This window comes from Eubalaena glacialis, chromosome 6 (assembly GCF_028564815.1).
Source record: "Eubalaena glacialis isolate mEubGla1 chromosome 6, mEubGla1.1.hap2.+ XY, whole genome shotgun sequence".
NCBI lineage: Eukaryota > Metazoa > Chordata > Mammalia > Artiodactyla > Balaenidae > Eubalaena > Eubalaena glacialis.
In genome coordinates this window covers 76,365,671-76,389,909 of record NC_083721.1, presented here as the reverse complement: position 1 = coordinate 76,389,909, position 24,239 = coordinate 76,365,671, and the positions used below count along the sequence as shown (strand labels likewise).

The window sequence follows — 24,239 nt, the reverse complement described above, 5'->3', positions numbered from 1 at the left end:
ATTACCAGATTCCCCTGGTGGCGCAGTGGTTAAGAATCCGCCTACCAATGCAGGGAACACGGTTCAATCCCTGGTCCAGGAAGATCTCACATTGCGCAGAGCAACTAAGCCCGTGCGCCACAACTACTGAGCCCATGTGCCACAACTACTGAAGCCTGGGAGCCTGAAGCCTGTGCTCCACAACAAGAGAAGGCACTGCAATGAGAAGCCTACGCACCTCAACAAAGAGTAGCCCCCGCTCGTTGCAACTAGAGAAAGCCCACATGCAACAACGAAGACCCAACGCAGCCAAAAAATAATAATAATAAATAAGAATAAAAAAGTAAATATTACCCTCTTTAAAAAATTCTGTTTGAACTGTTATTCCTTTAACTGGGTCTGGTTGGTGGTGGATTATGACAGGCCAAAGTAAGAGGAGTGGGGAACTTGGCAAACAAGCCCTCCTGCAGCCTCCTCTTGTCAAGCAAGGCAGAAGCGAATCCACATGGGAGGCAGCCCACATCCTCTTGGTTTCCAGTCTCCAGTGACATGGACACCGCTGCTCAAACTTTGTCAACAGGTCAGGGACATGAGAAATAAAACCCAAAGAGCCGAACTAACAACCACATTGTCTTGGACAAGGTGAGAAGGTTCTGGCGGGAGATGAGCCAGGATGCTTTGGGTGGATGTTTTCTACCAGGCTGCGAGGTACTGCCTTTTTGTTTTCAGCACAGAGGGTGGAGCAGAAGACCAGCTGAGAATGGCAAGCATGTGAAGCCTGGATCGTTTTCTGACGTGCAATTTGTGATTTCATCCTTTTTTCCTGCAGTTGTACATTTCCAGGAAAACTGACACCCGGATTTAAAAAAACAAAAAAGTGCAAAAATCTAGAATGGTAAGTCATAATGTTTGAACCCCCCCTGTGCGAGGCCTCCACACCTGGCACGGGCCTCCAAAATGACTGCTATTCCTAATGGTTGTGAATTTTAAGCGGCTCACTCGTTTACTTAATGCATTCCACAAACGTTCAACAAATGCTCTGAGATACCGTGGTAGGCACAGCAACAGAGAAATGAATGAGGCATAGTCCTTGCCCTAAAGGACTTGAACTATAACAAGTCAATCATGTTTCAAAGAATAAAAATGGAAACCTGTGGATCTGGACCCATGTACCTAAAACTGTACCTCATTGCTCGTCTAGAGGATGTTTTCTCAGGACTAGGCATGCATCAAGGGTAAAATCAGCCTAATCCTGAAGTCTTACTAAGCCATCTGCCACTAGAGAAATTTTACATCCTGACTTGTATTTTAAAACAGTATATTGCCTCCAGAAATGCATTGGGCATGAGAAAGGGCATCCAAAGTTCAAGTGCCACTGTCTTTTGGATGAATCAAGTAGGCACTTGGTGCAACCGTCCTGGAGTTTGAACCCCCTATGCGAGGCCTCCATACCTGGCACTCCAGCTTCCCCTCCACAGGTCCCATCGGAGAAGTCTTCCAGTCCAGTTTGGCTATCAGGCCCCTGCACTCTCCAATGAAAACCCCATTTCTGAACATGGCTCTCCGTTCCCCCACCTGGAATTCCCTCCCACCTCCTTCACGTTTCCATACATCCTATCCATCCCTCAAATTGCAACCTTCCTTTGAAACCTTCCCTTTTGGCTTGAGTTATCATCCTGAACTACTGGAACAATGACTGTATTATTGGGACGTTCATTTATTTAAAGCTAATTTATTGAGCATCTCTTACTTGTCAGGCAGAAGATTCTGTGTTATGCGATTACATCTGCATATATCTATACCCTTTACTGGAATGTGAGTCCTCCAGCTCAAGGCTCTGTCTCATTCTTAATCCACCACATTTTCAAGCACAATATTTTAAAAGACCTGCATGGGTTGTGTTGATGATGGGAAGCATGAAGTCTGGCAAGTGTCCCGAGCACTCCGGATTTGTAATCACCATGACACAAACCAGGTTCAGGCAACAAAGATAGTAAGGGTAAGGCTTGGAGAGACTCTCCAAAAGACACACCACTAAAACATAATGCCTGGCTTGCCAGGGATGAGAAAGAGGAAAGAGTTAAAAGCACTCTGATGTTCTGAGCCTCAAAGATGGACTCTAAGGACCAAATGGTCCTCAGAAGCAGAAAACATGGGAGTTAGCAAGGGAAGCTGCTTTGAAGGTAGGGGAGGTGATGCTGTTTGAGGGCATGAAGGACACAGGTACAGGCACCCAGTACTCAGGGAGAGGGGTCAAGCTGTCTTGCTGCTTTGCAGCCACACAGAGGCTAGCACATTTAGGTAATTCCCAATGGCCGCTGCACATTCAGATGCACCAATGGACATGCTGAGAACTTCATGGTTGTCTTTTTTTGTATAAACCTCAAGATTCTGTGATGTGCTCCAGACCATTGGCCGTGACGATGGCCTGAAGTTACCCCACAGTATTACAGGAAAAATCAGAAGGAAAAAATTTATGCACAAAGTATAAAACCTGATGTAAGTCAGAAAGAAAAATACCATATGATATCACTTGTATGTGGAATCTAAAATACAACACAAATGAACTTATCTATGAAACAGAAGCAGATTCACAGACATAGATAACAGACTTGTGGTTGCCAAGGGGGGGGGGGGGAGGGATGGAGTGGGAGTTTGTGATTAGCAGATGCAAACTATTATATACAGGATGGATAAACAAGAAGATCCTACTGTATAGCACAGGGAACTATATTCAGTATCCTGTGATAAACCATAATGGAAAAGAATATTTAAAAAAAGGTAATTGTATGTATAACTGAGTCACTTTCCTGTACAGCAGAAATTAACACAACATTGCAAATCAACTATACTTCAATAAAAAAAGGTATATTAAGGGCTTCCCTGGTGGCGCAGTGGTTGAGAATCTGCCTGCCAATGCAGGGGACACGGGTTCGAGCCCTGGTCTGGGAAGATCCCACATGCCGCGGAGCAACTAGGCCCGTGAGCCACAGCTACTGAGCCTGCGCGGCTGGAGCCTGTGCTCCGCAACAAGAGAGGCCGCGATAGTGAGAGGCCCGCGCACCGCGATGAAGAATGGCCCTCGCTCGCCGCAACTAGAGAAAGCCCTCGCACAGAAACGAAGACCCAACACAGCCATAAATAAAAATAAATAAATAAATAAATTTTAAAAAGGTATGTTAAATGAAAAAACACTGGTTTTATTCTCAACTGTATTTAAAATATGAGTAGATTTCTTTTTTTTTTTTTTTGGCTGTGCCATGTGGCATGCGGAATCTTAGTTCCCCAACCAGGGGTCGAACCCGTGTCCCTCTGCAGTGGAAGCACGGAGTCTTAACCACTGGACCGCCAGGGAAGTCTCAAGGCCCAGTACTTGGAGTTTTCATAGAAACTGGGCCTTCTATTGTTTTATATCTTTATGTGCTACTTGGATGTTACATCATCTTTCTCCATTGTCAGCCTGGAGTTTGAGCCATAGCAGAGATCCCTAAAAATGTCATTATTTAAGTGTTTTAACGTTAATTTAGAGCAAATGTACACGCAAATACTGAGTGCCTAATGTTGCAATCAAAACACTAGTTAAGAATAATAATTCATGAATCTCTACATATAGCTAATGGCCTGGTTCACATCATAGGGTTTATGGTTGTCTGTTAGTTATTTAGCCAATAAAACCTTTATTTAATTGATAATAATTAGACCAAAAAAAAATATAAGTAGAGACAAGATCAGAAATAAGAGTGCAGTGGATGTAAGGGAGCTATACTGGGAAAATAAACAGTTTTTAATTCCTTCCCCTTCCCTAATCCAATTGCCAATCCATTGTAAAAGTCTCTGGTGCAATCACTTTGGATATTCACTAATTTGTATTTTGGAGACATAACACTATTGGGGGAAGCTTTCTGGTGGAGGGTTCCTTTTCTGCTTCCCCCGCATCTCCAACTCCTGAGATAAAGGTTCCAGTAATCATCCAACATACAAAATAAAGGAGAGAAGTAAGATATACAATCGGTTTTAAAATATCAACTCTAGTTTTCAACTGTCCACATGACACAGCCATGTATCCTTTAAAGCTCAGCATAAGTCACTTTTTTGTTGCTTTTACCAGCATTCTCAAGCAGCACTCATGGCCCCCTTAACTGATACTCAGTAGCACTTTACCCAAGCCTCTGCCGTGACATTTATCACTTTCAATTATAGTTGAATTCTGTCCAAAGCCAGACAGTGAGCCTGTCGGTCAGGGGATGGAAGGGGGAGAGGTGGCTTATTTGATGAGATGAGACACACACTCGATGTTGGCTGTTTCCAAGGTGAAAGGGGAGGCCACAGATGCCTCCTGTTCTGACAGCAAAATGCCTGCATGAGCCATTTTCAAAGCCTGGAATGATAAAGCCATGTTACCCCCACGACTCCTCAGGCCAAGCTCTAACTCTTCAAACATCGCGAGGCTATTCTTCACATTATAGAGTTGATAATATTGCACTCTTCCACCCCTGGGTCTCTGTTTATGGTGCTCCTCCACCTGGATACACGCAGTCACCAATTAAAGAGGCACCAAGTAAACAATGACCCAGTGGTAGAAGAGTGTGTGTGTGCGTGTGTGTATTGGTTGAGGGGGTGTAGACATGATAAGAAAGTGGAAGGACTCATTCGAGAAGTCTATTAAAATGATGACAGAATTTGGATGGAACTTTGTGAGGGCCTTTACTATCACAGTTCTTACACTTAACAGGCCACCTTCATGAACTATAGGAAAAACTAATTCCCACCTTTTCCTAGGCTGCCGGCTGCCTGATCCAGCCAACCAGCTAACTGCTGGGATGAAGTTTGGGGCATACAGCATCTTCACTGGAGGAAAGGACCAGATGCACACATCAGAGAATCGTTCCAGAATATACGTTGTCTCACTGATATAAGGGCTAATTCATTTCTCATCAAGACTGGAAACTGTCCAGAGAATGCCCAGAGCAGAGAGTGGCCAAGGAGCAGGCCAATGAGCCCCTAATCCTATGAGAATTGTATGAACATAAAATGAGATTTCGTATTTCTGTAGCTCTGTAGAAAGTGCAAAGTACCTGGTTACTATGGCCAGTGTACACTAAATTCATGTTCAATTAATATTAGAATATTTCCTTCTTCCTCCTTTCTCCCTTAATATTTTATATCTCTGTGATGTAATTTAGGACCATCTACTTTATGTTAGGGTTAGTTTTATGCATGATTTTTTTCCCCCATCAGATAATGAACTCTTCGGAGGAAGAGATTATGTCCTTTATAACATCCAGTTTATTTGTTTTGTTCTAAATTCCACATAATTAATGAGAATGGGTACTCACTCTAGATTTGGAAGAGGAGACTAACAACTAGCTTCTTCTCATGAAGTATGAGGCAGAAAAATTCATAACAGATCTCTAATTATGAACATAGTTTTTCACAGAACTTTGAAGAAAATATTTAAAAAGGAAGTAAAACAAATACCTAGACCTTAAGTATGTAATAGACTTTGGAAATACGAAGCAATTCTCTTTACTTCTTGTTCCACAAATTAGCTCCTAAAATATTTTCTTATGTACATCAATCTTCAAGGTAAGCTACTGTTTCAACCATATCTTCGAAACTCAGATTATAAAATATGCACTGCCTTCTATTGTGTTAGAGAAGTAATCTGCTGAGAATCTTGTAATTTAGGTTTGCTATTGTATGTAATGACCAAATAATTTGGTCTATGATTTTGCTGAGTGTAAGAATTTTGGGGTATAGCCAACTTGTAAAAAGTAACCCTGGTGTAGAAATCTGGCAGGGATAAACACAATTTACACATAATTCAAAGCTTTACCATCAGTTTCAAATTCTTCCTTCATTAAGCCTTTACCAGCTGCGTGACTTCAGGAAAAAAAAAAAAAGAATTCACCTCCCTGAGTCTCATTTCCTTATTTATAACAGGAGAGATTTAAACCAGCTAGTCTTGAAAAGTCCCTTTTGGGTCTGAAATATGGGAGCCTATGTAGCCTTTCCTTGTCTTTATTATTCTAGGAGTTGCTAGAAAACAGCTGAAGTGACTCATCTCACTTTAAACCACGTCCAACCCACACCCCGGTAGAAGTGAATATAAACATCAGAATGATTAAGTGATGTGATTGTTGGCAGAAGGGTGAAGAGTCAGACCCCAGGAGACGTGGGGTCCTTAAAAGGGATATCAGTGAACCCCCTGCATTAGAAGAAGTAATTTCTACTCACACCACAGTCATTAGCTCCATCTCCACACATGCCTACATAATAACTGCAGGGGAAAGGATAAGAAAAATTAATGCTTAATTTTAATTAAGCTTAATGCCTCACTTGAGTAATTTCCATCATAACTAACTCACACGCGATGTGTGTGTATGTGTGTGTGTGTGTGTCTCCTGAACACATGTGGAATCAGGCTGAAAGAAAAAGACTTGGAGATAACTATTCCCAGAGGGATAATGCCCTTGTATATTTAAATTGTTTCAATCAATCAATCACACGGAAATGATGGTGATACTGCCAAGGATGTCCACAAAGATGATCACATACTTCAAAAGAAGTCCTGTTGGATTATATCCACCAAGACCAAGCTGAAGTGTGTGCTGTCATAATCACAGCACTTTCCACACCCTAATGCACAGATCACAACCTAGTCCATCTGTGTTTTGGTTGCTGACTGCCGCTGAAAGTTTAACATGTAGACACTAGGGAGAGAAACATTTGGGAAATGGTTTAACAGATATAACTAGAGATATATACACATATTCTTGATGCATCTTGGAGTGAAAATGAGATAACATGCCCCCCCACCTATACCAGTTTGGTGTACAAACACAACAGTATAAAGGGAAGAGTCAATTTTAAAGCTGTTACTAAAGAAAAGGAGTTTCTGATGCAAGACACACTCTGTCTTCTATTATAAGTAAATAATACATCGGAGGTATTGATTAATGGCAATACTATTAAAGGCTCAGTGGTAACTTGCCAAAAACACATGAAATAACACAATACAGGGAAAAATGAAGTTCTCAGAGAATTTCCTTATTATTAGTTGACACATAAGAAACGGCCATCTTTATTGGCCAAAAATGGTCACATGTAAACAGATTCATATGGTTTAACCTACTATTTGGCTAGTATATATGAAAATCACCCTATAAACATTTGTTTGTGTTCATGTACATATCAAGACTATACACATTTGCTGAAAATGGCTTCCTTTCTTCAGGCATAAAGTACATATTTAGTCTTTATATCACACGAGTAATCTTACATCTTCTAGTGTTGTCTGAATAAAGAATAAATTCTCAATGAAGGTCAAGATCTGGAAATTGAGAGGATAACTTATTGTGAGACAGCATATATCCTCCTGAATTGATTTTTCTTTAGGGGAATACAGCTTTTCAAAAGTAAGCATTTAAGTTGGCAACATTTCTCAGGTATTTGAGAAGGGTAAAATTACTTTCTTCAGCCAATATCATATAATGACCATGTAAGTAAAATAGTCATTTTAGACACTGGTTACTAACCCAGCCTCGAGGCATTATGGGAGTTAATAAGCAGTTTTGGAAACTTCCCTAAGAATGCTTGGGTAACAAAAAATAATAGTCAAAGGCAGTCTCTTGATTTTACTTACTACTTATCAGCAATTATCTAAGTTTCACTACTCTCCATTCCTTTTCACTTTCCAGAAATCTGCAGTTCAGAAATTGTAACAGTCCCAGCAAGTAATGCATAGGTCTGGTCTCAAGAAGAACTGTTTCACTCTGATGTGACTTGGTCATCTGTATTTTGGAAGGAGATAAGAAAGGAATTTTTCTTTTTCTGACTTTGGCCTCTATACCCAAAACAATGAAAATGCCATTTCATCTCCTTCCTGGAGGACCTGAAATTATTCACACAGCTTCTGATGGACCAACCTCAAATAATTCCAGGTGATAACTCACACACTTCCCCATTTTTTCCCACTCTGAGCTGTACAAACCCCTGTTGTTTCTATACTCTATATCCAAGCAGGGGATCTTCCTCTAAGATATGCCCTATGGGCCACAGAAGGAATGCTCTCCAGGGTAGACAGCTTCTAAAATGGCCCACCTCCTGGTATTCATGACGTCTAATGCCCTCCCTTGAGTGTGGACTGGACGTAGCAACTTCCTTCTAATGAAAGGAATAAAGTGATGGGATAAGAGGTTACTTCTAAGATGAAGGTATAAAAAATGGTCATACTTCTCTCTCTCCCTCTCTTTCTCTCTCCCTCTGACTCTTCTTGCTTGCTCACTCTCATGGAAGCTAGCTGACACACTGTGAGCTTCCTTATGAAATGACCCACCTGGCAAGGAAACAAGGATGGCTTCTGCCCAACAGCCAGTAAAAAACAGACTCTTTAGCCCAACCACCCACAAGAAACTGAATCCTGCCAACAACACATGAGTGAGGCTGGTGGCAGATCCTTCCCCCCCAAGATGACTGCAGTCCTGGCCAACACCTCATTACACCTGTGAGAGACCTAGAACCAGAAGACTCAGCTAAGCACACCTGGATTCCTGACCCACAGCAATGTAAAAAAAATAATAAATGGTGTTATTCTAAGCCACTACGTTTTGGGGTAATTTGTTACACAGCAATAAATAACAAATACACTCTCTTTTCATGCAATAACAGCTACTTTAATTTCTGAAATTTTTCAACGAGGCTAGATTTCTGCCCAGGGGACATTCTTGCAAAAATGGTTCCATTCACCAGAATCTGAAGAGAAAAACAACGATTGCAATAAGATTAGAGAGATGAACATTTTTTAAATAAAATAACAGTCTTGAAAAATTACTCCTGGCCACCGTTTTAATATAGCATTGGGTGGTGTGACATTAGACCAAATGTCAGGAAAGGGAAAAAAGAGGATTTAACACTTTAATATTTAACTTTCACTTTCAGTTTTCCATCACAAGTCTATTACTTTGTTCCAGGCCATTTTTCCAAGATGGGGTAAGCTCTAATGAATAAAAAGTAACTAAAAAGCAGAAGAGCATATAAGATTAAAACGCTTAAGGAAATACAGTTCTTTTTAATAAACACTGTCTCGGTAACTGACGACTAAGCAGAGGAAAGAGCAATAGATCAGGAGTTGAGAATCAAGGTTCTATTCCTAGCTCTGCCCCAAATTGTGCAAACCTTAGGCAAGAGACAACCTCTCTGAGTCTCAGCTTTCCCGTCTCTCCAATGAGGAACTGCACTAAAAGCTTTCTAGAAGCCTTGGGGGGTCTAGATTCTACGGTCCTTGACTGGTAAGGCGACAGGACTTTCAAGACAGTGCTAACAGATGGTTGCTGCCCTGGGCTCGTTCTCCACTTATCTCCTTCCCACTGACAGCACAACCCTGCATGGCACTATTTGAAAATACACACACAGCGACAAGATAACAAATGATTTTGAGAATAAACCATGAAGTCTTTGTTTCCTTCTGCTGTAATTTAAGAATCCAGGCAAGAAGGGGAATAGAGTTCAGCCTGACATGAGTTGGTGGCTTTCAGAGAGAAACAGACACAAAAAACAGGCAGCATCTTTGGAACTAGCTGGAGGTTCTCTCTGCTGGGGAGGGAGGGAGGAAGGAGGCAGGGGCTGGACTGGCCCCAGGGGCGGGGCGAGGGGCAGCACCAGCCTCAAACGCTGAACAGGAGGCCGTGCGCATGTGCAGGATCAGGAGACTTGGGGGGCGGGAAACTCCTGAAGGAGCAGTGCCTGTTTGGGGGTGTTTATTTCCCAACTCTGAGATAACCTCGCTGATCATCCCCTTCACTGTTCTCTTACCCTTTTTAATCTCAGTAATTTGAGGAGTAAAACAAAACACATCATTTCTCCAGCACTTACTTTTGGAAGCAAGCTGTTGAAATGCTGAAATATCACTTGGTATGATTTCCCACTCACTGCGAAATGGTAACAGCTCCCTCTTTCTCCATCAGGCACTGAACTGTTTCCAATGTTAATGTAGGTTTCCTAAACTCAAAAGGGCATTATTTCTACATTGGCTCTTAAGGAATGTGGTTGCTTTCCTACATTTTATGGAAGGAAGTGTATTCATGTTACACAACAGGGTGAGGACCAGCAAATACACAATATGGAATTTACCCATAGAACTTAGACTCATATGAAGAAGATACTCAAAATGCTCCCCCCGCCAAATTATATGAGCAGAGAATACTTTGGCAACATGATGCTCTGTATCCTATTCTGGGAGATAATACGTGTGATGTCAGTCTACTGAGGAAATCATTCCAAGGTACCAATGAGTGATTCCAAGGAAGAAGAGGAAACATTCTTCCCTTGTCTTCCTTCTCCTCCTCATGCAACCTTTTGTTTCCTAAGATCTCTTACCATTCATTCATTCAAAAATCATGCCCCAATTTCTTCCCTGTACAATAGGTAGACTCTTTCTTCAGAGCCTAACCTGACCTCTCCCCACCCCACAGGTAACCTCTTCCCTCACGGTGCCCAGATCCTCTTCCACATCCTGTGACCCCTGCACCAGCGCTACTCCTTTTCTGAAACCCTCTCTGTCCTGTCTTTCACCTGTCAGTATAGCCCTATCACTGGGTTCTAGCCCCAGCTGGCTCAGCTCCAAGAGAAAGCATCTGATGACCGTGTATGCATTCATCATGTCAATAGCTGGTAATGGCTGTTGATGCAACATTTTTCAGAGGGTCTTACATTTGTGTCAGACTCTAAATTCAGATAGTATAAAAGATGAGAACCTTTTCTTCATTAGAGGAATTCACTGGGGGAAGCATTGTATTTGGAAGAAAAAACATTTTGATGTACTAGACTGGGAGGCAAGGAGATACACCCCTCCCCTTCCAACCTCCATTGTAAAACCGCCAACCAAAGACTTGCTGTAAAGTGTTCACTTGAGGCAGGGACTGGATTCCCTGTGCTTTTCTTGGAAATCGGGGAGAGAAAATGGGGTGGGAGGGAGCCAGAGAGGAGCAGGAAAGCCTGAGGCTATGATGCGACTTCTCCCTGCAATGACAAACCTTCAGGAGAGGCATTAAGCTCATAAGTGGACTCTTTATTAAAAAGTAGTGAGGATCTATATTCAGTATCCTGTAATAAACCATAATGGAAAAGACTATGAAAAAGAATATATAGATGTATAACTGAATCACTTTGCTGTACAGCAGAAACTAGCACAGCATTGTAAATCAGCTATTCTTCAATAAAATAAGTTTTTTAAAGTATACCATCTCTGTTAAAAATGTATATAGGTACAAGCAAACTAATTTTTCTTGAATACATAATGTTAAGCACTTTGAAAAAAAATTAGTGAGGATCCGAGTTTCATCACTCAGTGCCGTTGAGGCAACATGCATGGATGCTGAGGCAAGTGGGCTCGCAAGGAAATCAGCACCAGAAATCCGCTGAAAGCAGAGACAGAGCTGTCGTCTTTCACAGTCCGTACAATGGATTTGAGCCAGGTTAACACACCTCTTCACAGGGTAGGGGTACGGCCACCCTGTACAGCTGTGCAGCCTGTATGCTGCACAAAGGTCTACTCGACACTGAACAATCTGAAGGGCTGGTCAGCCTGGAGGAAGGGAGCTTTTTTGTAATTTATCACCTAGAGGACCATCTCTTTGAATTCACACAAAGGCTGAGGTGCTACATTTAGTAAGGAAATGTCAGGCTGCAGCCCATTCTCTTCACGTGAAAGAGCTGTCCTGGGGCAAGTGCACAGGAAGCTGGCTACCTAGAGAAGCCCAATATCTGTTCACATCATGTCACCGGTACAGCGCAGTCTAAATGCCCATGGGTTGGGGGGAGGGGGTGATCAAGCAGACAGAATTTTGATTTCCTGCTCTGCAGCTCACCGGTGTGTGTTTTGGGCAAGCTTACCTCTCTAGGCCTCAGTTTTCCCATTTGTAAAATGAATAGTTTTCTCAACTGTGTAGGGTCACTGAGGATCAAGTGGGAACCATGGATGTAAATCGGTGGTTCTCAGCCACATCTGCACATTGGAATCACCGGGGGAAGGACTGATGTCAGTTCCCAGCCCAGAGATTCTGATTGAATCCGTAGTCTTGGCTTTGGAAGCTTAAAAACTCTTCTGAGTAGTTTCTACGTGAAGCCAAGACTGAGAAGTGCCAGCGGAAATGCTAAAAGCTTTTCAAACAGTAAAACTCTGGGCAGATGGGAGGGATTATTACTGTGGTGACTTCTAATGCCAAGAGAGAGCTGCTCAGGGTCAGGGCTGTATTCCATCTGCCCCGGCCCATGCAGGAGCCTTGTAACATTCACTCACATTCTTTCCAGGCCCACTCTCTTGGTTCTCTACCGGCTGCCAGGTCACGGAGGCAGGGACAAACTCTTCGGGTTCGTTGGCTTCAACAAGGATCACGTGGTTCCCTCGAGGAATCATTTCAGAATTCTTTGCAACAGTAATGTCTGTTTGAAGGTTGTCACCTAGATGACAAAGAAAGTGGCTTGCTTTGTGTAGAAACCTCTCAGCATCCAGAACTGAGCTCTCCCTCCTCTCAGTGACTGTACCACATTGTTGGTGCTCTTGTGGGCATTTATCACTTTCTGCTTTTTTCATAACCATTTATCAGGCCTATCTGCCACAGGGGCTCAAACACTACGTCTGCATTTCCCTCCCATAACAGCATCATGTCCCAGAACGTTGCATATTTCCAAAACATGCACAAGTGAATAAACAAATATTTAAGTGCTTTATGACTAATCCTCAGAAGACTGACAGCTGTCAGTGGTGAAAGTTATATGGGCCTTGTCTGATAACATAAAACTATTCTTGGGATCTGGATTCCAATTAAGTAAAGGAAAAAAGCACTTAGGGCTGGCCATGTTGGATTTGATCATCACAGGCCATGCCTACTCCACCGCCCTGAAGGACAGTCCAGCAGGGTCTCACTCCCTTTTTACACAGATGTCTCACTGGGGTTCTTGATGAGAATCCCATTCTCTTCTTTCAACATTTGCTGTGAGCCTAGTAGCCCTGCACAGATCCTGGGTAGGAACAGAGGGCATTAGACAAAGAGAATGAGCTACGGTCCTTGCCTCCAAAGCTCAGGGTCGTGCTGGGCGGGAGAGCTACACATATTCCCAGGTAACTGGAGCAGAGGGTAACAAACTTGACAGCCAAGTTTTGTTCTCTCCACCTCAGTCACATGAACTCACTCAGCTCACATGGTCTTTTGCTTATGCCTGGGATACATGTAATTTGACAGGCTTCCTGAAACCCATACCGGTAATCATCGCAGTCCTGATGCGGGCCTCGCTCAGTTCCTTCAAGACTGGTTTTGTTTCCTTTTTCAAGTGATTCTCCATTATGAGAAGTCCCAGAAATGTTAACTCTGACTCCACCTTCTCTCTTTGGCTTTGGAAGAAAGTCACTATTAAAGTGTATCCATATAATCTCAACAGTTGGATTTATTTCTTCGTTGTGAAATTTCTAAGTTTTATCAATGTAATACATGCACAGGTTTAAAAAATCAAAAAGAACCCAAAAGTTTATAGTAATGAAAACCAATAGCCCCTGTCTTCACAGCACCCCACCCCTTCTCCTTCTCAGAGGTAACTACTTTTATATCTTTTAGCTGCTTCTTCCAGTTTTTCAACTCCATTTTTTTAAAACAATGTGTTTATCTTCCAACTCTTCTCTTGGTTTTTAAAATTTTTTGTTAGTCATGTATTTTTAAAACTTTTTTAGCTTGTAAGCATTTTAGTTTAGTACACATTTATTAAGTACATACTGCATACAGGATACTATAGTAATAGTTGAATATGGAATCATTTATTTCAGCCTCCATCTGCAACATCCAGTAAATACATGACATCAGCCAAGGATTTGAAGAGTTTTCAGAATTTGAAATGGGAGGCTTGGGGTCTAACTGGGTTACATTAGGTAGTGGGACCTCTCCACTAAAATGAAATAAATCTCAGGTGTTTTATAAAAAGTAAATTTGGGGGCCAAGAGCTCTTTCTTGATCCCTCATTTTTTTCCTTTTTCTGTCCAGAGTGGAGTTAAGATTGCAGGGAGAGGAAGGGGAAGGATAGGGAGACCTAGGCAACCAACCTCTGTGCCTGCTGTCAGTTCATCCCCCATGTTCACTGTCCTCAGTCTCATCTCCACCTTCCACAGTACATGACATATCAGAGTCTCGTTCTCTCTGGGGTTCTACAGGGTGAACCAACTTTCCTCTTGCAATCTCTCTCTCTCTCTCTCTCTCTGGCTTGGTATAAGCTATAGCTTCTTCTATCCTGCTGATTCAGATACCACTCCTCCACTTACTTTACATCTTACAGAAATATGTAGAAATCTCTCATCTACACTTATTGCTTCTCTAGTTTTCTTTGAAACTATTTCTTTTCTAGCATGTTAGTAGGACTTGGGAGGGAAATGATCACGTGGTCAGTAAACTTCTTTAAGAAAAAAATCAGAGTTGAATTTCTTGATGAGAAATAATTCAAACGTGGATAAGAATACAATGAAGAAACTTCTCTCTGGAGTAGAGTATAAGTAGTTGTTACATCCTTCATTCCACAGTCCAGTTACTAAATTACTACTTTATTTTAGATCCTATATTAGGCACGTTGGTGAATACTCAGATAATCAGATATGAATCCTGCCTCGTGATCTTAGAGAATATTATAAAAGAAAATCCACCTTCATACAGAATTTGTTAAATTCTCATCATTTAACTTCATGACGTTCTATTATAAATTGGATTAATATTTTCTCATTAACTAGAACTAAAAGAAAGATTCCAAAATCTTCTCACCAATGTGTTCTGCTTTGGGTCTCTGTTTTATGACTCTTCCCTTGTTCACTGCTTCAGGCACTTGGGTATCTTGGGATTCTACAACATTCTAGCAAAATCCTGTGTCAAGGCCTGTTGCATCCACTATTCCTATTGTCTGCAGTGCTCTGCCCCTGGATACTTGCATGCTCTGCTCCCTGACTTTACTCAGATCTCTGTTCAAATGTTACCTCCTCAGAGGACTTCCCTAATCTCCCCATGTAATACGGTGCTCTCTGTCATTTTTAAAATCCTTTTAACCTGCTTTATTTCTTCTTTCAGGGCATTTATCACTGCCTGACAATATTTTATAGATTAACTTTATTAATTATTTCCCCCAATTAGGATATAAGCTTTGTGAGGGCAAGGATTTGATTTTATTCACTTCTGAATCCTCAGTGCCTTGAGGGGCATCCAATACACAGTCAAGCTCAATAGAAATTGGCTAAACTCATGAAATGGTGAATCTTGATAAGGTATTTCTCCTGTTTTTTTTTCCCCCTAACTCATCTCAGGAAACTTCTACTTCCCCTTTATGATGCCAGTTTTTTATACGTTTTGATTTTCCTAATTGGAAATTTCTGCTAAATATAATTTGACTCTAAAAAAAAAAAATCAAAACCCTATTCTTTTACCCTGTTTGAAAATAATAACTATACTGTAAGAAGCATGATAAATAGGCTCCTGATATTCTCTGGGAAAACCTGGGATAGTTAGAAATCTAGCACATTTATCCTCATTTTCTTATTTTGTCATATTTATAATAATGTCTCTCTCACTGGTGGCTTTTAAATGAGAACATCACAGTTTAATTTGTATGTGACAGCTGGGTGGTGGCTACACTCAACTTCTAGCAACATAAATCTCGTCTTCACACATGATCTTAACTTTCATTATTAAAATTTGTATCTTGAAAAATTACAAAATTCTGTGTGTTATGGGTCTTTATGCTTGCTCAAGAATAGCTAACACCTTGAATGTTAAACATGAGAGTGCCATTCATATATTTGTGAACCGCATATATTTGTGATTCTATTTAGAAGATTAAAATGTCATGGCGAAAGGCTCCTTAGAGATCACCCAATCCCACATTTTATAGATGGGGGAAATAGACACAGGGTAAGGAAGGGACGGTGATTACTGATTATATTAGAGTAGATAGACTTAGGTTGTAAATAGTAATGTGGAACCGAGGATATCCACATCTTGTGCAGAGGGGTTAATAATTGTATATAAGTGAGGATCTCTCTACCAGCAACACAAAATCAAAGATAAGTGATGCAGATGATTTGTTATTCAATTTTCCATGGTATTTCTTTACTCTTTTGTCATAAACAATTCAAAAACAAACTTTAAAAACTGAGAAACTTTGAAAGAAAAAATAATCTACAGATTGTCCTCTGCTGAGGACAATTTATCTCCTGAATGTAATTAAGAATACTGAATTCTACTTCATATAAGGAACTCAATTTGCACTCACTACCTCTCCAGACCCGAGGGAGGTGTACTACTGATCCTTGAAAGAAGACGTATCTAAAGGATTCTGGAGGTCGTTCAAAGTGCCAACTGTATGAATATGATATTAGCATATGTCAAGGATCAGAATTTAGGACAATAAGAAGAATTGGAAGGGCTACCAGATGAATAAGGGGTGGCAAATGACACCTGAAAAAAAAATTAACAGCCAAGTACAGACCATCAATCTGTGAAGGATGGAGTTAATGGGAGCTATGAGGAAGGTCAAAGTCAGAAAAAAGGGGGACCTCTAAAAAAAAGACTTGAAGTAGAGAGAGAAGTTAAAGCAATCATTTGCCAAATCTTAGAATTCTGTGCACAAGTTGATGGCTATCAGCTATTGTAAGGAGAATATAGATGAAAATCAGGAGAAAAAAGGCCAGTTTTATCCAAATGAACTCATCTGAATGCAACAATATTCTTACAAATCTGGGGTGCAGCTTAGAGAGTGCATATGTTTATAAGACTAAGAAACAATACAAATCAGCTCAAAATCTGGCCCTGAAAGATGAAATTGCTGTGAAAATGATCAATTACCTTGCTCTGATACCATCTAATTTACTCTAATCACTTTTTTTTTCTAAAAGATTTATCTTTTTTATATTCTCCTCCCATTGATCTAAGACCCCATAAGTGGTGCCAGCCCCCAGGAGGTGACAGAGCATCCCTGTCTGCAGAATTAATCTAGGGTTCAGACCTGTCTCTTTGGTTCCCTCTGAACACTCCTCATTCTCACCCTCCTTGGTCCTCTGACCCCTCTGTAGCTCCCTGTTCTGGCTTCTGAGGCTTGCTTCACACCTCCCTCTCTGATGCCCCATTGTGTTTGGGATTTTCTGGCTGATATTTACTCTCTGCTTCTCTGCTTTGAAGTTATCACCTCTGCCTTAGCAGATCTACTGGGCCCACTTCCCACCTACCAAGAAAATAACCACCTCCACATTCATTGATTTAGGTTGGTTTGCTCTGTGTGTTTGAGCTTTTAAAATATTTTTGCCTCCTGAAAGTGATAAGTGTCAGTTAGTACCTGTTTCAGATCTGCAGAACCTAGCCAGCATCTCCGGGGCACCTTTCATATAGACACAAAAGTGATCCTCCCCTCCAGCTGAACGACCACAGACATCCTCTGCAGGCTACAGGAAAATGGAAACTGTTGCAAGATGGCGATGGCTTCCAAGGGACTCTGAGGGCCCCAAGAGAGGGGACCTTAAGAAGCTATTACGTGAGATTTAGCAGATGCACAACAGCATATAAGGTTTACTCTTCAGTGAGCCCAGGGACATCATGAAGTCGTATGTTATCACAACATTGATATTTTTCTAGCTGCGTCTAAGGCAATTCCCTCATCAAGTTGTCTGGTCTGCAAGGCCCTTCCCCTTGGCTGTCTGGAGGAATCTGAATCATCTTCCAGGCCAAGCTTACAGGGCACCACCTCTGTGGTGCTTCTCTCCTCAAAACACTATTTACCCCCACCTCTGGACTCCTGCTGTTCTTTCTTCAGCCTTTATTATAGCACTTGGCATATTATATTGCATTTATTTGCACCTATATTGATTTTTCTATCAGTCCACATAGTCTTCCAGCACAGAGCCCAACATGTCTAGCTTTTTTTTTTTTGCATTTCTCTTTTTCTATTTTCTTTCTTTTTTTTTTCTTTTAAACATCTTTTTTGGAGTATAATTGCTTTACAATGGTGTGTTAGTTTCTGCTGTATAACAAAGTGAATCAGCTATACGTATGCATATATCCCCATATCCCCTCCCTCTTGCATCTCCCTCCCACCCTCCCTATCCCACCCCTCTAGGTGGACACAAAGCACAGAGCTGATCTCCCTGTGTTATGCGGCTGCTTCCCACTACCTTTCTATTTTATATTTGGTAGTGTATATATGTCCATGCCAGTCACTCACTTCATCCCAGCTTACCCTTCCCCCTCCCCGTGTCCTCAAGTCCATTCTCTACGTCTGCGTCATTATTCCTGTCCTGCTCCTAGGTTCATCAGAACCTTTTTTTTTTTTTTTTTTTTTTTTAGATTCCATATATATGTGTTAGCATACGGTATTTGTTTTTCTCTTTCTGACTTACTTCACTCTGTATGACAGACTCTATGTCCATCCACTTCACTACAAATAACTCAATTTCATTTCTTTTTATGGCTGAGTAATATTCCATTGTATATATGTGCCACATCTCCTTTCTCCATTCATCTGTCAATGGACACTTAGGTTGCTTCCATGTCCTGGATATTGTAAACAGTGCTGCAATGAACATTTTCTGAATTATGGTTTTCTCAGGATATATGCCCAGTAGTGGGATTACTGGGTCATATGGTAGTTCTAGTTTAGTTTTTTAAGGAACCTCCATACTGTTCTCCACAGTGGCTGTATCAATTTACATTCCCACCAACAGTGCAAGAGGGTTCCCTTTTCTCCAAACCCTCTCCAGCATTTATTGTTTGTCGATTTTTTGATGATAGTCATTCTGAGTGGTGTGAGGTGATACCTCCTTGTAGTTTTGACTTACCTTTCTCTAATGATTAGTGATGTTGAGCATCCTTTCATGTGTTTGTTGGCAATCTGTATATCTTCTTTGGAGAAATGTCTATTTAGGTCTTCAACTCATTTTTGGATTGGGTTGCTTGTTTTTTTGATATTGAGCTGTATGAGCTGCTTGTATATTTTGGAGATTAATCCTTTGTCAGTTGCTTCGTTTGCAAATATTTTCTCCTATTCTGAGAGTTGGATTTTTGCTTTGTATATGGTTTCCTTTGTTGTGCAAAAGCTTTTAAGTTTCATTAGGTCCCATTTGTTTATTTTTGTTTTTATTTCCATTTCTCTAGGAGGTGGGTCAAAAAGGATCTTGCTGTGATTTATGTCAAAGAGTGTTCTTCCTATCTTTTCCCTAAGGGTTTTATAGTGTCCAGTCTTACAATTAGGTCTTTAATCCATTTTGAGTTTATTTTTGTGTATGGTGTTAGGAAGTGTTCTAATTTCATTCTTTTACATGTAGCTGTCCAGTTTTCCCAGCACCACTTATTGAAGAGGCTGTCTTTTCTCAATTGTATATTCTTGCCTCCTATATCAAAGATAAGGTGACCATATGTGTGTGGGTTTATCTCTGGGCTTTCTATCCTGTTCCATTGATCTATATTTCTGTTTTTGTGCCAGTACCATACTGTCTTGATTACTGTAGCTTTGTAGTATACTCTGAAGTCTGGGAGCCTGATTCCTCCAGCTCTGTTTTTCTTTCTCAAGATTGCTTTGGCTATTCGTGGTCTTTTGTGTTTCCACACAAATTGTGAAATTTTTTGTTCTAGTTCTGTGAAAAATGCCATTGGTAGTTTGATAGGAATTGCACTGAATTCGTAGATTGCTTTGGGTAGTATAGTCATTTTCACAATGTTGATTCTTCCAATCCAAGAACATGGTATGTCTCTCCATCTGTTTGTATCATCTTTAATTTCTTTCATCAGTGTCATAGTTTTCTGCATACAGGTTTTTTGTCTCCTTAGGTAGGTTTATTCCTAGGTATTTTATTCTTTTTGTTGCAGTGGTAAATGGGAGTGTGTCCTTAATTTCTCTTTCAGATTTTTCATCATTAGTGTATAGGAATGCAAGAGATTTCTGTGCATTAATTTTGTATCCTGCTACTCTACCAGATTCATTGATTAGCTCTAGTAGTTTTCTGGTAGCATCCTTTGGATTCTCTATGTATTGTATCATGTCATCTGCAAACAGTGAGAGCTTTACTTCTTCTTTTCCGATTTGGATTCCTTTTACTTCTTTTTCTTCTCTGATTGCTGTGACTAAAAGTTCCAAAACTAAGTGGAATAATAATGGGGAGAGTGGGCAACCTTGTCTTGTTCTTGATCTTAGAGGAAATTGTTTCAGTTTTTCACCATTGCGAACGGTGTTGGCTGTGGGTTTGTCATTTATGGACTTTATTATGTTGAGGTAGCTTCCCTGTATGCCTGCTTTCTGGAGAGTTTTTGTCATAAATGGGTGTTGAATTTTGTTGAAAGATTTTTCTGCATCTGTTGAGATTATCGTATGGTTTTTCTCCTTCAGTTTGTTAATATGGTTTATCACATTGATTGATTTGTGTATATTGAAGAACCCTTGCATTCCTGGGATAAACCCTACTTGATCATAGAGTATGATCCTTTTAATGTGCTCTTGGATTCTGTTTGCTAGTAGTTTCTTCAGGATTTTTGAATCTATGTTCATCAGTGATATTGGCCTGTAGTTTTCTTTTTTTGTGGTATCTTTGTCTGGTTTTGGTATCAGGGTGATGGTGGCCTCATAGAATGAGTTTGGGAGTGTTCCTCCCTCTGCTATATTTTGGAAGAGTTTGAGAAGGATAGGTGTTAGCTCTTCTTTAAATGTTCGATAGAATTCGCCTGTGAAGCCACCTGGTCCTGGGCTTTTGTTTGTTGGAAGATTTTTAATCACAGTGTCAATTTCAGTGCTTGTGATTGGTCTGTTTATATTTTCTATTTCTTCCTGGTTCAGCCTCAGAAGGTTGTGTTTTTTAAGAATTTGTCCATTTCTTCCAGGTTGTCCATTTTATTGGCATATAGTTGCTTGTAGTATCCTCTCATGATCCTTTGTATATCTGCAGTGTCAGTTGTTACTTCTCCTTTTTCATTTCTAATTCTATTGATTTGAGTCTTCTCCTTTTTTTACTTGATGAGTCTGGCTAATGGTTTATCAATTTTGTTTATCTTCTCAAAGAACAAGTTCCCATTGTTTTTGGTGTCTGCCCCCAGCTTTTAGTTTTATTGATCTTTGCTATCGTTTCCTTCATTTCTTTTTCATTTATTTCTGATCTGATCTTTATGATTTCTTTCTGCTAACTTTGGGGTTTTTTTGTTCTTCTTTCTCTAATTGCTTTAGCAGCAAGGTTAGGTTGTTTATTTGAGATGTTTGTTGTTTCTTGAGGTAGGATTGTATTGCTATAAACTTCCCTCTTAGAACTGCTTTTGCTGCATCCCATAAGTTTTGCATCATTGTGTTTTCATTGTCATTTGTTTCTAGGTATTTTTTTATTTCCTCTTTGATTTCTTCAGAGATCTCTTGGTTATTAATAGCATACTGTTTAGCCTCCATGTGTTTGTACTTTTTACAGTTTTTCTTTTCTTATAATTAATAACTAGTCTCATAGTTTTTTGGTTGGAAAAGGTACTTGGTACGATTCCAATTTTCTTAAATTTACCAAGGCTTGATTTGTGACCCAAGATATGATCCACCTTGGAGAATGTTCCATGAGCACTTGAGAAGAAAGTGTATTCTGTTGTTTTCGGATGGAATGTCCTGTATATATCAAGTCCATCTGGTTTAATGTGTCATTTAAAGCTTGTGTTTCCTTATTTATTTTCATTTTCAATGATCTGTCCATTGCTGAAAGTGGTTGTTAAAGTCCCCTACTGTTATTGTGTTACTGTCAACTTCCCCTTTTATGGCTGTTAGCATTTGCCTTATGTATTGAGGTGCCCTATATTGGGAGCATAAATAATTACAATTGTTATATCTTCTTCTTGGATTGATCCCATGATCATTATGTAGTGTCCTTCTTTGTCTCTTGTAATAGTCTTTATTTTAAAGTCTATTTTTTTCTGATATGAGAATTGCTACTCCAGCTTTCTTTTGATTTCCATTTGCATGGAATATCTTTTTCCATCCCCTCACTTTCAGTCTGTATGTGTCCCTAGGTCTGAAGTGGGTCTCTTTTAGACAGCATATATACGGGGTCATGTTTTTGTATCCATTCAGCCTGTCTATGTCTTTTGGTTGGAGCATTTAATCCATTTACATTTAAGGTAATTATCGATATGTATGTTCCTATTACCATTTTCTTAATTGTTTTGAGTTTGTTTTTGTAGGTCTTTTCCTTCTCTTGTGTTTCCTGCCTAGAGAATTTCCTTTAGCATTTGTTGTAAAACTCATTTGGTGGTGCTGAATTCTCTTAACTTTTGCTTGTGTGTGACGGTTTTAATTTCTCCATCAAATCTGAATGAGATCCTTGCTGGGTCGAGTAATCTTGGTTGTAGGTTTTTCCCTTTCATCACTCTAAATATGTCCTGCCACTCCCTTCTGGCTTGCAGAGTTTCTGCTAAAAGATCAGCTGTTAACCTTATGGGGATTCTCTTGTGTGTTATTTGTTGTTTTTCCCTTGTTGCTTTTAATATTTTTTCTTTGTATCTAAATTTTGATAGTTTGATTAATATGTGTCTTGGAGTGTTTCTCCTTGGATTTATCCTGTATGGGACTCTCTGCGCTTCCTGGACTTGACTGACTCTTTCCTTTCCCATGCTAGGGAAGTTTTCAACTATAATCTCTTCAAATATTTTTTCAGACCCTTTCTTTTTCTCTTCTTCTTCTGGGACCCCTATAATTTGAATGTTGGTTTGTTTAATGTTGTCCCAGAGGTCTCTGAGACTGTCCTCAATTCTTTTCATTCTTTTTTCTTTATTCTGCTGTGTGGTAATTATTTCCACTCTTTATCTTCCAGGTCACTTATCTGTTCTTCTGCCTCATTTATTCTGCAATTGATTCCTTCTAGAGAATTTTAAATTTCATTTATTGTGTTGTTCATCATTGTGTGCTCTTTATTTCTTCTAGGTCCTTGTTAAACGTTTCTTGTGGCTTCTCCATTCTATTTCCAAGATTTTGGATCATCTTTACTATCATTTCTCTGAATTCTTTTCAGGTAGACTGCCTATTTCCTCTTCATTTGTTTGGTCTGGTGGGTTTTTACCTTGCTCCCTCATCTGCTGCGTATTTCTCTGTCTTCTCATTTTGCTTAGCTTACTGTGTTTGGGGTCTCCTTTTCACAGGCTGCAGGTTCATAGTTCCCATTGTTTTTGATGTGTGCCCCCAGTGGGCAAGGTTGGTTCAGTCGCTTGTGTAGGCTCCCTGGTGGAGGGGACTGGTGCCTGTGTTCTGGTGGATGAGGCTGGATCTTGTCTTTCTCATGGTCAGGACCATGTCTGGTGGTGTGTTTTGGGGTATCTGTGAACTTAGTAATACTTTAGGTAGCCTCTCTTCTAATGGGTGTGGTTGTGTTCCTGTCTTGCTAGTTGTTTGGCATGGGGTGTCCAGCACTGGAGGTTGCTGGCCGTTGGATGGAGCTGGGTCTTAGCGTTGAGACGGAGATCTCTGGGAGAGCTCTCGCCAATTGATATTACGTGGGGCCGGGATGTCTCTGGTGGTCCAGATTCTGAACTCGGCTCTCCCACCTCAGAGGCTCAGGCCTGACACCAAGCCAGAGCACCAAGACCCTATCAGCCACATGGCTCAGAAGAAAAAGGAGGAAAAAAGAAAGAAAAATATAATAATAAATTTAAAAAATAAAATTATTAAAATAAAATAAAATTTTTAAAATTATTAAAATAAAAAAATTTAAAAGTAATAATCATTTAAAAAAAGAAGAGAGCAACCAAACCAATAAACAAAACCACCAATGATAACAAGTGTTAAAAACTATACTAAGATAAACATAAAAATCAGAAACAGGTCAGTTGCAGACTGCAAACCCCAAGTCTATAGCTGCTCCCAAAATCCACCACCTCAATTTTGGGATGATTCGTTGTCTATTCAGGTATTCCACAGATGCAGGGTACACCAAGTTGATTGTGGGGATTTAATCCGCTGCTCCTGAGGCTGCACAGAGAAATTTCCCTTTCTCTTCTTTGTCTGCACAGCTCCCGGGGTTCAGCTTTGGTTTTGGCCCCGCCTCTGCGTGTAGGTCGCCCTCAAGCATCTGTTCCCTCCCAGACAGGATGGGGTTAAAGCAGCGGCTGATTAGGGGGCTCTGGCTTACTCAGGCCAGAGGGGAGGGAAGGGTAAGGTAGTTATAATTGGAATGCGGGGTGAGCCTGTGTCAGCAGAGGCCAGCATGATGTTGCAACAGCCTGAGGCACACCGTGTGTTCTCCC

General features: G+C 40.5%; 1 protein-coding gene across 1 annotated transcript in view; it reads right to left on the bottom strand.

The window, feature by feature from the left end:
- The window catches only part of ATP13A5 (ATPase 13A5), a 147,484-nt gene that overhangs the window by 27,104 nt on the left and 96,141 nt on the right, over positions 1-24,239 (bottom strand). Inside the window, 8 exon segments of the mRNA XM_061192742.1 lie at positions 4,251-4,357; positions 6,217-6,259; positions 8,654-8,733; positions 9,853-9,978; positions 12,278-12,438; positions 13,239-13,385; positions 17,332-17,406; positions 17,409-17,487. Coding sequence (XP_061048725.1) covers positions 4,251-4,357; positions 6,217-6,259; positions 8,654-8,733; positions 9,853-9,978; positions 12,278-12,438; positions 13,239-13,385; positions 17,332-17,406; positions 17,409-17,487 — 818 coding nt within the window.